Source organism: Macaca fascicularis, chromosome 12 (genome assembly GCF_037993035.2).
Source record: "Macaca fascicularis isolate 582-1 chromosome 12, T2T-MFA8v1.1".
Taxonomy (NCBI): domain Eukaryota; kingdom Metazoa; phylum Chordata; class Mammalia; order Primates; family Cercopithecidae; genus Macaca; species Macaca fascicularis.
The window spans coordinates 38979692-38996847 of NC_088386.1; the positions used below are offsets into that span (position 1 = coordinate 38979692).

Consider the following 17156-nt stretch of genomic DNA (forward strand, 5'->3'; position numbering starts at 1 on the left):
CTTGATCTTCTTGACAGACCAGAAAAGTGTTTGTGTTTGCCAATTAAAACAAAAATGGATCCCTAGTGGCTTGTTCCTCATACAACTTTTGAAGACTGCTATCATTGTTTGCTAGGGTAACCCTGGATAAGGCTGCTATCCAAAGTAAACAAACTTTTCAAAACTTTCATGACAGATGGGGATTACAAATGCATTTTAATAAGAGAGTTGCCAAAGCAACTTTTTTTTTTTGTAATCAGCATATATTTACTTAACATCTAGCAACATTGGGAACACAAGGCAGATACTTTCTCACAAAATGCTTTAACAAGTAACATTTTTGGAAAGGCAAATTGAAGACCTTTTACATCTAACTGATATTTTACCCTTCGTTTTATTTTAACTTTGCTCAACATGTTAAGAAAAATGTTAGGAATTACTCAAACTAGACTGTAATTTGAGACAGACATTCAGTCTGATAGTGTAATTTCTTTAGTGGTCATAAACACCTTTGAGACCAAGTAATTAGCTATTAGTATAACCATGACAACCTTCATTTGATCAGCTTTATGTTGAATGATGCAAGATGAAAAAAATGTGAATCTGTGTGGGTTTTTAAAGCATTATTACTTCGATTTTAGGTCTCGATATCTCCCTATCATGTATATTTTCTGCTGGGAGTTTTGAATACAGATTTGGACAAAATTATCACAAAAATAATTCATATTCACTTCAAATAAACTCAGTGTATGTTGATATAACCTTTTATTTTTACTTAATTTAATTCAAATATAAAAATTATCCAAAGTATCTCTAAACATAATAGAAATTAAATTCCATTCCTCTTATTTATGTATTTCTAGAACCACTGTAGCCATATTATTTAACATGTTTTAGGGCTCTTTGGATATTGGGCATATTTTATCATACATTTCCTACGTACCATTTCAGTTTCATTAAGATGGAATAATCCCTCCTTAGGTTCTAATCAAAATGTGAAAGGTTCAAGTGTAGGATTGCTTTAGTCTTTTCTAGGATTTGAAGGAGTTTTAGATAACCCAATTCAGTCTTAGATATATTTTTTCATAGCAAGAGAGTGCTTGTTTTTGGAAAGAAAAATCAGAGTTAGGATTTTGCATGATCTTTTAAAATCGGGCTATCTTTAGTCTAACTGCAAGGAAAGAAGCAACTTTGTCTAAAGTTGCTATTCCAAATTTCATAACTGAAACCAAATTATCACGGCCCTTTTCCTGTTCAAACACACAGTCCTTGACTGTATACAACTGTTTGCTGAGAACTAGTGAACTAGAAATCAAGATCTTTGTAATCTCTTAATTCTATCATTTAAAATGATGCCAATTTGATAGAATGGCATTCTCATTTTCCTCATTTGCTTCATTTTCTTCATTTGCAAAATTACTTTATGATAGTGGAGGAAAGCTGCATTTGGAGAATGTTTATTACGTGCTTTGAGATCATTAAAGCTGATATCACTTTGCATACCAAGTGGTGGTATTCATATCCTTAATATACTGAAGTTCTGATACAATCAACGTTTAAAGAATAACATATCATGACCACCACTTTATGCATACTTTCATGATGTAAATGTGCCTGCAGTAACTACTCACTCCTCTGAAATCTTGATATGAGCATTGTGTGTGCCACTCACATTGGGACTCAGGAGGAGCCATTTTCTATTGGTATTTATCTGTATATGCATATGTCTTCTTTATCCAAACAGATTGTGAGTTCTTGAGGGTGGGGGCTGTGTCTCCCTAGCTTCTAGCAATGTGCCTTGTACTTAATGGATGCTTAATCAGTCATTGTTAATGATTAATAGGATGTTCTGTCATGAACGCGTCCTCTATATTCTTCTGTACATGAAATTATTTGTGGGATTTATTCTGCAATCGGAAGGGTGGGGCTCTCAAACAGACGGAAGTACCATGTCACTCGTTATCTCTTACATCTTTGGTAATCTCCACATGTGCATCTGAAGTCATTTGGAAAAGAAGCTGATAATATTTTACCATCAAATATATTTTGCTGATGAGGTGTATCTATAACATTGATCATTATTTCTGTTTGGTTATTACGTATAAAAGATTGGCAATAACTAAAATACCTACAATGTTTACTTTGTGTAGCTATGCATAATTTTGATTCTTTGTTATCTTTATTTTTCCCAAATTCTACACAATAAAGTATTATTCTTATAATCAGAAAAAAGAAGTTCTAAAAAAGGTTTTGTTTATATTCTAGTAAACAAAAGTATGGAAATTTGTATAAATGCCATTCTACACATTAATTTCTCATTTAAATTAAAATCTAATAGCATAAAATCTTACTGCCAGAATGAATATTGATGAGAGTGTTATTTAATTGACAATATTTAAAAGAACAATATTTAAATCAACATAAACGCTACTTCTTAAAACTCTTTTAAGATGTTTTAAATTAGCATAACAAAACTCCATTTAATTAAAATCTAAAACACAAATTTCTTCGCTCTTCATCAGTGAAGTCTGGACTTGCATCCACCTGCCTCCATATTCAGAGGAACCGTAACAAGGACACAGACTATTCTAAGCCCATGTGAAAACTATTGTTGAATTAATCCCCAAAAACCTTAAGGAATGTGCCCACTCTGCATGTTGCTCAGTGGACACGCTTCAATAATTTCCTGGGCATATATTTCTTACCAGCAAGAATTCAGATGGACCCTTATTTAGTATGAAAAAGTTCAAGACAAATTTCCCCAGATGGATACTTAAAGATATTTATTGTTGACACTGGCACACTTCATTAAGGTTACTTTGGTGCCCTGATATATTCCTTCAAAATACAACATGGTGGTGATGAGGGGATTTCAAGAAACATTTACCTAAAGTAGGTTTCTAAGCAAGATGGAGACCAGCAGCTCTTATCTAAACCTGTTATGTTTTCCGTAAGTTCTTCCTTCATCCCCTCACCCCAGCATCTGTCATGGAGGCAAAACATATAGAAAGAGTACCTTAGCACGGCTTAATATCAAAGCCTTTATGTCTGTTATACATCATTTTAGATTGTCATAAGTTGTTCAATCAAAAGGTTTAGTCAAAGCTAACATTCTTTACTGATGTCTTTTTTCCCCAAGAGTGTTGGAAATTCGATTGTTCAAAGTGCAAATATGATTCAGCAAACCATTTATCAGAAATCCTAAAGAGGTAAAGTAAAAAAGTGGGTTGAGGAACCTGAATTAAATGGGCTTTACCAGTCAAAGATTTTGAAACTACTTTCCTGTGAGTGACTGGAATAGAGCAGAACAAAGTCAATTACTGACTGTAATTAAGAAGTGGATGCATTTAAACTGTAGAGAGCAGTAGCAGACTTCTCCAGACTGCCTGGTAACTCGAAAGATTAGTGGGAAGACAGAGGAAAGGATGTGAACTGTATCTCTCTGATAGGATGTTTTGAATGAATTGCATTCATATAGCTCTCTGATCTAACTTCTCAAAATGAATTCATAAATCACTGATTATGTATGATTAATGCAGTAATATATTTGGACAAAGGAACTTTTAAAATACATTTTGCTTTTGGTTGTGTTAGCAATATAAGATCCCCTTTGCATTGCATAGCATGCACCAAAAATGCAAATGTACTGCTAAAGTGCTTATATTTTATCACTGTTTGAATTTACTAGACTGAAAGCTGAACTATGTTGGCTCTTTCGTAAACCCTCATAACATAGTAAATCTAATTATGTTTGTTTCTCGTACTTTTTAAATGTTGTTTCTTTTTATAATTTTAATAATGGTTTATTTATACTGGCAGAGAAATATTGTACATTGTGCTTTGGCTAATTCATTTGTCTTTGTGTATGTTAACAAATTATGATGTTAGAAATACATTCATAATCAAAATGTTTAACTACAGATTAGGATGAAGGTAGAAGTCTAGGACATTACTAGTTTCTTGTGTTAGAAATGACCTTCCATTTTTAGATTACTATTTCTTAGGCAACACTCTATAAAGTAAATATTTGGAACTTTATCTGAGTAGAGAACATTGCAATGGTGTTCAGATAATTAGGAAAACATCACCTTAGCTGTCTTTTACTGGATGCATAAAACAGGAAACTGTTTTGAGCCATCCTTATTCTTATATACAGTTTCATTTTAAAAAGAGAGAAAATGATTGGTCCCAGTAATCTGTCAAATTCTAGTGTGGGCAATTAAATCCTATTATTTTTCAATCTTTCACTTCTTATAATTGCATACACTTTAAACAGTTCTTCTTATAGTTAGAGAGAAAACATTTGATATTGGAACCCATCTCAATCAAGAATGGTTACTTTGCAGTACTGATTAATGTTGAATCTCTATAGAGTTTTCCTAAAAACAAATGACAAATACACATATGCACATGTTACATATGCACATATGTAACAGATTTCTTTCAAAACCCCAAAATCATTGTCATCAAATGTAGCCATGAGAATCCTTGAAACCTTCAGAATGAGCCATTTGGGGTAATAATTGTCACTTTAATGACAGAATTATAGAGATGGCCTAAAGCATGATTTGTGATTTTCTGAACCTGTGCCACATTTCAGCGTTCACCTCCTGTTTAGAGCAAGGAAGGCTGAGAAGAGGTGGCTGGCTCCTGATTGAGTATTTTGAAATGTCAGTCCTCTAAACCTCTGAACTCTGTGTGACGGTAGCTGGGAAATGTTCATCTTCCTGTTGCAAGAAAAAGTCAATAATACAAAGGGAAAATCTTCACAGTTCAGATGGATGGCCAAATACAAAAAGCGTGTCCACACCCACTCTAATCAATTTTTTCTCTAAGTAGCCCGTTACGTGTGAAACTAAGAGTATTGCCCTGTTTCTATAGGGTCATATCCTTTTCTCACAAGTCTGGGGAGAAAAAGATTTACTGTAATGAAAAATGGACAGTTACATGCTAAACATTGCCAACTACTTAGCAGTGCTGAGAGTCAGGAACCTGGATGTTCATTTGGTAAACACTCTCCCAGAGAGGTTCAAATATGTAAATGAACTTTTATTTTAATATACTCCTTTTGTGGGGAAATTGGTTTTTTCATTACTTTCCTATAGATCTCTGATAAGAAAGTAGAAATAGTCAAATGTTATTCATCTGAATGACCTTTTGGAAGTCTGTAATTAGTCTTTTTGGTAAATAATCTGTTTTAGAGCTCTCCATAAAAGGAAATCAAATATAGAGATACTATTAGATTTGAAAAAGACAGACAGGAAAGAAGCAAACGTGCAGAATGAATTCTGACACACCCGGGTGCATTTTTCTGCGGGTTCTGACTTAAGTGTGTACTGTCTGCAGTTCTCTGAACTTCCTGGCTTATTTCTCCTTAAGTTGGAGTAATTCAGCTCTAGCCCTACTCTGACTTAATCGTTCTATTATTAAAACAATAATGTATTTGTTATGACATGAAAAACAGTTTATAGAGAGCAGTTCAAAATGCTCCCAGTTCCCAGAAAGACAATTACTGGAATACAAGAAAATATTTCAGTTTATTAAACTGTGTTTTTTTAAAAAGGATTTTTACATGTAAGAGATCTATCTTACATAGTTTCTTTACCTGTCTATTTCTTTTTCTTTTTTTTTTTTTTTTTCCAGATCACAACAGTATCAGGAAATGAGTTCCTTCTACAGTCAGATATTGACTTCATCATATTGGATTGGTTCCACGCTATCAAAAATGCAATTGACAGATTGGTATGTATTTGTTTTGGCTGTTACCTTTATTAATTAAAATGTAGTCATTTAAATCTTACTGCTCAGGCATATAACACACACACTCATTTAAATAGATCCTATGGACTGAGAGATATTAAGTTCTTTTAGTTTAAATAGAATCCACTAAAAACCTTTTCAGCAGATAGGATTTGTAGAACTAAATGTCATTTAATTTCTCTCTTTCAAAAATATAATGCATTCTTTCTTTTTTTCTGAAATAACATGGACATTCATTTACTGGAGGCTGTAAAAAGCACACAAGCACTTAATAACTACTGATTTTTTTTTCATTTTCAGTATATGCAGTCTGTAGTACATATTCCTGAAAATAAATATCAACATATTTAAGACTCACTGTTATAATACCAATAAATAATAACCTTTTGTACTGATTTTTATTCTTCTAGCTAAGCTAGATTGTTCTTCTCATGAAAATTACATATCTAGAACTTCATGAAATTATCCTAAAACGTACAGTTAGAGTATGTTTTGTAAGAATGAACTTATTTCAAACCACTCATTTCATGCTGAGTGTCTAGAACAACATTTAATTTTATGACACTAATATTTGCAAAATTTTGAGAAAGAAATATTCTTAATACGGAATACAACACGATAGTAAAAGATTTTCTGTGTGATTTTCTTGATACTTAATTGCAGGCTTTCATTAAATCATTTTAGGACTAACACTTTAGAAAGTAAAATAACAAATGTAGTTTTTCCTGTTATCAGTATATTCCCCTTAAAGGGGTGAGCGTGTGAATGTGTGTGAGTGCACATACATACATACACACTCATACACGCAGAGTTTGTTGTCACTGAGGATGGACTCTGGGACCAGACTGCTAGAGTTTGAATTCTACTTCTATCATTTGCTACCTGTGTGACCTTAGGCAAATTACTTATATATTTTGGCCTCATTTTCTTAATGAGGAAAATAAGGATAATAATAATACCACCTACTCTATAGAATTGTTGTAATGACTGATTGGACTAATGCATGTATAGTGCTTATCATTTAATAAGTACCATACACATATACAAACTATTATTAGAGTATCGAGCTTAGCAAAGAAGACCTATCCCCAAATAATTACCTTACTTCAAATTTCCTCATAAACACCAAAATAGAACACAAAACTATATGGAGAATCCTTTCTTTCTAGTAAAATTATTCAGTCTAATTATTTTCTGTGTCCAGCCAAAGGATTCAAGTTGTCCATCAAGAAACCTGGAATTATTCAAAATCCAAAGATCCTCCAGCACTGAATTGCTAAGTCACTACGACAGTGATATAAAGGAACAGAAACCAGAGCACAGAAAATCTTTAAGTGAGTATTTTCTTTGACTTGCTCATTTTAAGTTTGTCTAAATGCAGTGCTTATGAAATATAAATGCATTGAAATGAGATTTAAGCCAAACTCATCACACTCATGGAAGATTCGTAGCCATTTCCTGGCCAAGGATTCATGCACTGGAGGGCAGTCTGGGCACTTTGCTCACATCATTGTTGATAATGCCTTTTGAGAAAATAATTGTTCCAAGGTCATGGTCTCTGCTTACAGCAAACCTCTGAATCTCTGAGTAATAGCCATGGTGTTCAGATTGGTGATTGATATTGAGAGTGGGAAATGTCAAGCGTCTCCAACCCTGGTATCCTGACTATTTTATTTGCATACATTAAAAGGTATGAGTGACCACCAGCGTGGTCTAACTTAAGTCAACAGGCTATGCCACTTAACACACCTTAGACCACCAGAAACATTTAGAAACATGCTTGCAGAGAGGCTGATAGAAAATGTGAGATGTGAATTAGATGTTCTCCAAGGTCACACCTAGTTCTAATATTCTGAAAGAATTGAATTTAGAGTAAGAACAATGGTCTCACTACTTACATAGTGATCTTGGCTATCTTTCTTAACCATTCCCCAAACTGCTTCTTCCTCAATGAAAAGGGTTATTAAAATATGTTACACATATCTCACAGAGTTGATTTGAGTCTCAACCTCCTGAAAGAAAAGGTAGACATCTGGCTGGGTAAGGTAGCCCACACCTGTAATCCCAGCACTTTGGGAGGCCAAAGTGGGTGGATCACGAGGTCAGGAGCTCGAGACCATCCTGGTCAACATGGTGAAACCCCATCTATACTAAAACTACAAAAATTAGCTGGGCATGGTGGCACGTGCTTATAATCCTAGATACTCAGGAGGCTGAGGCAGGAGAATTATTTGAACCAGGGAGTCAGAGGTTGCTGTGAGCTGAAATCACACCACAGCACTCCAGCCTGACTGGTGACACAACAAGACTCTGTCTCAGAAAAGGTAGACATATTTGGAACCAGAGAAAACCTATTTCCCAAAGTCTTAAAAATTATAGTATTTTGGGGGGATCTTCTACCAGACTGACCCCAATTATGCAAATCAACATTTTTTTCCTGCTATTTCCCTCTGACCAAAGATCAATATACTGACATCCTAAACTTTTGAATTTAAGGAGAATGCAGTAAGTTGAGAAGAGCTGCTAATGGAATATATATATATATGTAAAATATATATAATATATACATATATGTACATATGTACATATACACATGTGTGCACTAAGAAAGATATATATGTATAGGTATACACATACATGCACACACTCATACACACATGATAGGGAAGAGAGAAGCTATTTATATGTGACAACATGTTTTCCAGAGTTGAGTTACTGAAGTCTACAAACCTAGAAATTGCATGAGAACTTAAGAGTAGAAGCACCCTTTCGAAATTAGGTCTTTATGCAAAAACCCATGCCATAATTTTCAACAACTGCTAGATACATTTACTTAGCCAGTTATGCTAAGTTGGATTTTAAGAGTATCAATGTTAATGTTCAGAAAATGCATGGTGTATTTGTGGAGAGTTAATGCCATTTCAAAAGACTTTTCCATATAATGGTACAGTTTAGAGTTATTTCATTTAAAGAATATTTTCCTTTCATTCCTGATCATTGTCTTCTTTTGCTTCACATGGTTTGAGACATAAGGTAAGATTTCAGAATTGGGATTCAGTTGGGAGTATATATTTAGTGTTAATCATATAAACATTTTGTAGTCCATATAAAAGACTACGTGATGCAATGACTAGCAGATCTGGAATCTTAGATACAATTTGTGGTTCGGAGGAGACCTTAAGATGTTTCTAAAACATGAAGAAAGATATATATGGAGAAAATAAAGGTTTGCAAAAACGTATTTGAGAAACATTGAGGATAATAAATTCTCTGTTGAGTAATAGTCACTTTAAAAGTTTTAAGATACTGCTGAAAAAAAATCTTACAGATAGAACACTAACTACTTCTCTTTATTATTTATTTTTAATTGGAAAAGACAATTTATTTTTCTACTTTGAGCTTAAACTCAATCCTGCTTAAAAACAAGAGAGGCCAGGAGTAGTGGTTCATGCCTGTAATCCCAGCACTTTGGGACGCCAAGGCGGGCGGATTGCCTGAGGTCAGGAGTTCAAGACCAGCCTGGTCAACATGGTGAAACCCTGTCTCTACTAAAAATACAAAAATTAGCAGGGCATGGTGGCAGGCGCCTGTAATCCCAGCTACTTGGGAGGCTAAGGCACGAGAAATGCTTGAACCCAGGAGGCGGACGTTACAGTGAGCTGAGATTGTACCACTGCACTCTGGCCTGGGAAATAGAGGGAGACTCTGTCTCAAAGGAAGCGGTACATGATTTATTCATTTCAAAATGTAACTAATTGTACAATGACTTCACACTCACCTTTTACTTTGAAGTTAAAAAAAAAAACCTATAAAATATAAAACGTTTACTGTACACCAGACACTGTTCCAAGTGCTTGTCTTACAGCGATACATTTAATCCTCTCACCAACCCTATGAGGTAGATATTATTAGTAACCCTATTTTATAGATGAGAAAACTGAGGCATGAAGAGCTAAGGTAATTTGTACGAAGACAAGTTATGGAGAAATGTTTCAAACCCAAGCAGTCTTATTTTAGAGCCTGTACTTTTAACCATTACACTATAATAAAGTGAACAAGTAAAAGGTAAGCTTAGTTTATATCAACCTTAGACTTGGATAGAAATATTATGTTAAAAATAAGATTCATGGAAATCAGCAAACTTGAATCAGGACCCAAAAAGTTATTGGCAAAAATAATTAAAACTGTGTGTTTTCTTTCCATTTTGATTTCACTATTAAAATAATAATTTAATCTTTAACCTAGCTCTAATTTTAGAAAATGCTTCTTTTCTGAGTCTTGGTGAGTACGTATAGTTGTAAGCCTTTTTTGGGGGGGCCAGTATGTTTTTTGCAACGTAGGATGGTTAATATCCATCTATTACTTTGAATTAAGTTCATTCAATATGTACGTATTCATTTTCATTTGGAAGGCGTAATGATTGACCCACTCACACAATATCAAATTAGACCATGCATTTGAAATAGTGATTGACATATTTTATATTTGATGCTTTGTAAAATATTTTTTCAAGTAGGAAATATCCTGTGTGAAACCCCTCTGATCTCAGTCCTAGATTTGAACACCCAAACTTAGGTTTGTTAAAACATGCATTTGGTTTCATGTCACCCTCTGGAGATTAAATAATTACATTGAATCAGAGACTCACAGTATCCTCTTCCTTATTACTAGTCTAAGCACAAACTTTTTGTCAGTTTTCTGCCTTTGGCTTCCTGTGCCCTTGATGTTCCCATAAGTTTTGCTGCCAAGATTGTAGACAGATAAAGCCAGAATTACTTTTTTAAAAGGCATGTGAACATCATTAGCAGCTAACAGGTGGTCATTTCATTGTCCAGTTTGTCTATATAACATGGGAAAAATATATTTTCTCAATGAGTGAATTCAGAAAGTTATGTTTACATATACTTTCCTTTTAAAAAATATGATTCTAACCTGCCAACACTATTAAGAACTAATCAGATATTTTAAGATATCAGTTGAGTCTAACAGACAAGAAGCCAGAAAATTTAATGCAAGGGCCAAATCACTGTGGGAAACTCAGGACACCAGCCTGGGATGAGAGTAGGAGAGCAGCTCTCCAGGGAGGGCTGTTATGGAAAGTGGAGAGTCAATCAAAGAAGATGTGAATATATTTCTCTGAGGAAAGAGAATTGTCTTCCACTGACAGCAAAGAGGGGAAAGGCCCAAATATAATAAATCTTGCATCAGATAACCTTGGCGAGGTTTCTTAACTTTTCTGAGTTTTACTTTCCACATCTATAAAAATGGGTCTAATACTGTCCTTAAAGGATCGTGTGAGAATTTGAAATTAGACATGTAAATACTTAGCTCACAGCAGGCACTCAGTAAGTAGGAACTCTTATTATCCTTCATGTCCCCAAGCAGATGGCACTGAGACAGGGCTTGAACTTGGTGGTGTTTGATGAAAGACTGGAGCAGGGCGTACATGCTTGCCATCCTACTCCCTGAGTGTGCAAAAGGTAGGAAAAGGGTGCGAGAATTGGATATGGGAGTCCTAGCTGCAAAAAATCTAAGTATGAGCAGCTGGTCTTTCCCCCTGGCAACTCCCCATGTGAAAGGGGCAGGTAGGGCATTCTTGGGGCAGCACACCAGGAAACAGTAGAAAGCAGCTAAGAAACACTCTTGATTCCCCTAAACTCAGGAGAGCATGTCATTGAGAAGTTCAAGTTGATGTGAAGGATTCAGCATTAGCTATCTCACTACTCATTTACACAAAAACTCTAGTTTATTCATTCATACACACATTCATTCTTTTTTATGAAGAAATACAACTAAAGGTATACAGCTAAAATTATTGATTTCACTCATTTGTGCTTTCAATTTTTAAAATATAACTTTTGTATGTAGGTTATGCTTTAGTAGTAATATATCTCATACTTATCCATTGCTAAACTGTAAAATCCATGATTGTGGAGATCTTGGATAACTTGAATATAAAACTGACACTTTAGTATTATAAATAAGCACTCTAAAATGAACATGAGTTAAAAGACTAAAATCAAAAGGTAGGAGAGCTAAAAGGAAATGGATTTTCCTTTAGCTGCCTCTTGATCAAGTTATCATAAAAAAACAAATGTGTGCTGGGTGAAATCTTAAGTGCAATTGGATATGGATTTCTCAAATCTATATTCTCTTAACGATGTGTGCAATAAGGGTATATGTAATATGTTTCAAATAATAAGGGTATTTGTATTTAAATGTGTGTTTCCCAATTCCATATCCCCTTAATGATGTGTGCAATAAGGCAACAGAAAGAAAGAAAGAAAAAAAAACTTGAATTGAGATAGTTACACAATAAAAATTAAAATGCTATGGACTTTTAACTTGTCTTTGTTTAAAAAATTTGCCTGTGAAGTATCATGACCATGCCAAGTGAAAACAAGTTTGATAGTGAAGACGGTAATTTTTTGGACTAATCTAAATAATTATAATACTGGTCTTCTACAACTATAAGTAGGCTATGTTCTCAAAATCCAATTGTAAATTGATTGCTTAGACCTTGATATATTTTCACAAGGAAACCATGTACCAAGCCACAAAAGCACACTTGAACTTTCTGCAGTCACCTAGAATGTTGTTTCTAGGGAACAACTCATTCTGAATTTGCTGCACCTCTGGCCCTGGGAGCTAAGACTTCTCAGTAGCATTGCTTTCAATCTAGTTTCCAGTCTATATCCCCACTTCTGTACCAGCTCCACCAAAGCAATTAGGAGACTCAGAAGGTTTTTGGCTAGGATTCTGGTGAACCCTGAAAGTCCCCACTAGTGGCAAGGAGGGAATTCAGAGCCTCCAACCAAGAAGAAATCATAGAAAAAGGAGAGAATTGAGGACTGGATAGGCAGTTTTTGCAGCATTGATGGGAAGTGAGTCCTTAGCAAGACAGATATTCTTGGTAAAAAAGTATGTGCAGTGACAGATTCAGTCTGGAATTGTCCCAAATATAAACATTTGATGAGTCTAGGTGGTACATATGCAAGTGATCATGATCCTATTGTTTCATCTTTCTTTGTATGTTTGAAAAAGTTCCCCGATTAAAACCTGAAGTAAACACACATACCCACACAAAATTAGGTATGTCCATGTGCCTAATTCAATAAAAGAATATATATATTTACTAATTATGACTTGAAACCTTTCAAAGAAAGATCAAAATTCTTTCAAAGAAAAGATCAAAAATTTTCTGAATATAAGTTACATTAAGACTTCTTTACATGAAACATTGATAACTCATTGTTTTCCTATTTTTCCTCCAAAACCAATATTTTTTTTTCTTGTGACCACTGAGACCATTCTGCAAACTATGTAATTAAGAAAACTTGTAAGATACTTATTATTATCCAAAATTAAAAAGTCACACTAGTTTCTTGCATAAATATGTAATTATCAATAGTGAAAACACATACTGTGAAGCCTGTTCTGGAGGCTCATATAAATATTTTAAAATTTTTTCTTATTAAAAATTTTGTATGAAACAGTCTAATCCTGCCAATGTATGAAAATAATAAGATGAACAAGCCATCTGCCAAGAAAATGAAAACAATATTAAAATTGCACAGATAAACCATATCTGGTTCTGAAGAAATGGAAGAGCTCTTTCCTGGAAACAACCAAAAAGTCATATTAGTGTAGAATTCACGGATTATTATATTATCAAGAGGACAAAATTTTCTGATTTGGGTGAGAGGGTCACTCACTTTTTATTTTATTTTATTTTATTTTATTTTTTTTTTCCAAAATAGCTAGTGCCATTCTGGTACCAGTTTTATTCAAAACCCTCTTGAGAAAAATAAACTATTGAGCTAAAATGTGAAAGCAAATCATTTCTTGTTACTATAATTATAAGACAGTATCTAAAGAATAGTTGAGTGCCAGTTGTCTTTTCAGTTGTTTTTCACAGGTTAAGAGAGTTCTTTATTTCAAAATATTTCAGTTGGTAAAGAAAAAAATTGAAAAATTATAAATGAAAATTTGTTAAAGCTGTAAGATGTAAACATCATGAGAGGAAAACAGTAAAAATTAGACACACTTGATAGTCAAGCATCCACATTAATTTATCAGAATAGTGTTATGCATGAAGGGCCCCAGGGCTTCACCATGGCCCTGTGTGACTCTAGCCGTTGTTCTGACATACGTTCCCAAGCAGTAGTACCTAGTTTTTCTAGGACCCACAGATTGCACTTTCTTCAAAACATTCACTTTTCAATGAGTCATTTGATAAGAGGACTTCGTTATGAGCTGAGCAAAGAATGTCCTGATTAATCTCTTCTTTCCCATCTAAGGGGCTGATCTTGCCCTCTGACCTGTGGACGTCCATTGTCATGTATCTCGTAGCATCAGCTACTCTGAAAGTCCATCTAACCCTCTCGGTGCTCAAGCACTAGATCACCCTATCTTCCTTCTGACCCTGGCAATAACACCATGACCATATTTCCCCTTAGATGAACTGCATTTAATCAATTTCTGATTTCATTAGGTCAAATGGCATCTTGCTTTCAATAATAGGCCAAATCCAGAGGGCTCTTTGCTTTAACTCTCGAGCAATATTTTCTTGGCATTAATACAGTGCTGTGATTGTAAACAAAAGGAAAAAAAAAAAGGTCTTTGATATCCTCAGAAAGTGTCCTTTTTTTTGTTCCATGACTTTAAAATGAGTATATATTAATGTTTTCTTATAAAGTTAGGCATGTAATCATCATTCATTGTTGTCACATCAGATTTAAAGAATCTTTGCTAAAGATGACATTTAAGCATTCAGGGCATTTGTACAGTGAATCCCTGTGCAGAGCAAAACATTATTTTGAATGCAAATGATCATTTTTCTCTGTATACGGGATTTATTTGGTGAATTCCTTTATGTTTCTGAAGTATAGCAACTTATGCCACTTTCCTTCAAAATTCTAAAAGAAAGTAATTTGATTTTTGATGGATTTATTTGGATGTCCCAAATAGGCCTAATAGCATGCTGGTGGGGGGGGGGGGGGGGGAACTCCATTGTTAACACATAGAATCTTTGATTTTTCTTGTAAAATAAGTTTCTTAATACTGATAGTATGGCCCTCACTAATGTAAGCAATATCAGGTATTGCTTTCACCCAAAAGTATTAGATGAACCCAAAAATGCCAGATGTTTTCATCGAACTTTAATAAAGTGAGATCTATAACATTAGGATTCTTAGCTTTCTTCAAGAAATGGCTCATGGAAGACATGAGAAACCTAAAGCAATCTGCCAATTCGTCTTTGTTTGGTTATTTAAGTAGTACCTGAAATCAATTGTTCCTGCTACCCAATTTTCCTAATGTAAATAAATATACTCTATTTGGATACAAAATTAATTGGCCTAAAAAGGTAGAGGACAAGATAGGAAATGCCATAACCAAGCAGAAAATATAGGACTGGGATTTTGCCATCAGATCTTCTCCGTAATTGAAGTCAAAGATTGAGGACAATTACTTTTTCTTTTTTTTTTTTTTTTTTTTTTTTTTTGAGAAGGAGTCTCACTCTGTCACACAGACTGGAGTGCAATGGCGTGGTCTTGGCTCACTACAACCTCTGCCTCCCAAGTTCAAGCGATTCTCCTGCCTCAGCCTCCCGAGTAGCTGGGACTACAGGCGCGTCTCACACCACACCTAGCTAATTTTTGTATTTTTTGTAGAGACAGGATTTCACTATGTTGGCCAGGCTGGTATCGAACTCCTGACCTCATGATCCACCCGCCTCGGCCTCCCAAAGTTCTGGGATTACAGGCATGAGCTAGCATGTCCAGCCAGATTAAGAACAATTTCTAATGACTGCATTGGAATTATTGCTGTTGGAATTAGAGTCCAAGTTTCTGTATAGAAAGCTCATTATGATCTGTGCCCCTTCTCCAGGTTTTTTCATCACTCCATGACCCATAATTTATGTTCCAGGTAAATAGTGTCTATAATACCTGATGTACACTGCTACATGTTGACTTTTACCTTGAAATCAGGGTTATCTCTTTACAAAGCTAACATCCTTTATGACTCAGCCCAGATCATACTTCCCAATGTTCCCATCATCCATTCTAACACCTATTTTATTTGAAAGAGTTACTGTGATTCATAGTTATTCTTGAGGCTCTTCTGTGGGCTCTGACTTGGAATTTTCAAGGTTCTATTGGAGACAATAAAAGAAAAAGAAACTCTGTAATATATAACAAATAATTACAGTAATTTTGATTATTTTTAGAAGACTGAAAATACTTTTCTTATTTGTAAAAGTCCAGTTTAACACAAAAGTTATAAAAGTGTTAGCCCTCAGAACCCTGTTCAAAAAGTTGTATGAGACTGTGTAAGAAATTTGAGTCTGAGAGTCAGAAAATTTGAGTACAGTTCTTAACTCCAAGATATACAGCAATATGACTTTGATAAGTTTCTTAAGTTTCCTGAAATTTAGTTTCCAGATAAATATATATTTTTATATAATTATAAGATACTATAAATATAAATGTCAATTATCTAAAAAGATAATATATGTATTTGATCTAGGGAAAATGTATATAGTGGATCTAAAATAGATAAAATAACTTTATAGATTAAATATTATGATATAAAGTGATTTCCATCTGGGTAAATTCTGAGTAAAATAATCATGACTTTTATTTGTTTACTATAAATCTACCAATATAGAAATATAGCAAGAATTTACTTTTGTAACTGTTTAAACAGTTGCCAAAGTGCAGAATATACAAATACATACTTTTTTGAAGGCTTAATTTCTTAATATCTTCATTATTTTATTGACTCCGGTTAACATATATCCTTTTACCTTTTGTTTTCTTAAGGGATCCTCAGTGTCATGGGGAATAAATGCTTGGTTTTGCCATTCTTGGGTGTGAGCCTGATATGATGGCAATCTCTAGAGATTAAAGTTTGTCAAGTGTCTGTTGCCATTTCCATTCTTACAGAAAATAGTAAAATAATAGAAGGGTAGAATTTTGACAGAGAGTTATGTAATTTCACTTAAAAACAAGGAAAGATTTTATTTAATTTTAATGTTTTAGAAATATATATTAGAATCAAGCCAGTGTCATAAAGCATCTTGTGATAAAAAGATGGCTTTTGTTGACTAAAGTAAACATATTATACAAATCACACGGATATTGAACCACTTATAAGGAGTAAACCGGAAACCACGGAAATTCTGGTCTCACCAAAGTATAGTATATTGATAAGCTGGCCATGTTCACTCTATCAAAAGGATTGTGATATCTGAGCTCTGGGGAGTAGTCCCAGCTGACCAAGCTTCAGTTATTAGCTTAAACCAGGACCACTCTATTCCATTAGACTGCAAGTGCCTGGAGGTATCAGCCACAACCTTCTGCTAATTACCCCTCCCTATCCCCATCGCCCAGAACAGAGTCTGAAACCTAGTG

At 34.3% G+C, this 17156-nt stretch overlaps 1 protein-coding gene across 5 annotated transcripts in view; it reads left to right on the forward strand.

Moving 5' to 3' along the window:
• The window catches only part of ARHGAP15 (Rho GTPase activating protein 15), a 629485-nt gene that overhangs the window by 303804 nt on the left and 308525 nt on the right, over window positions 1–17156 (forward strand). For 4 of the 5 annotated variants that reach the window (XM_005573073.5, XM_045368219.3, XM_005573075.5 and 1 more), the window contains 2 exons: window positions 5623–5721; window positions 6944–7073. In XM_005573073.5, coding sequence (XP_005573130.1) covers window positions 5623–5721; window positions 6944–7073 — 229 coding nt within the window. Of the gene's footprint in view, window positions 1–5219; window positions 5309–5622; window positions 5722–6943; window positions 7074–17156 lie in introns of those variants that run through there. The other variant, XM_074008984.1, reaches the window with a different exon arrangement.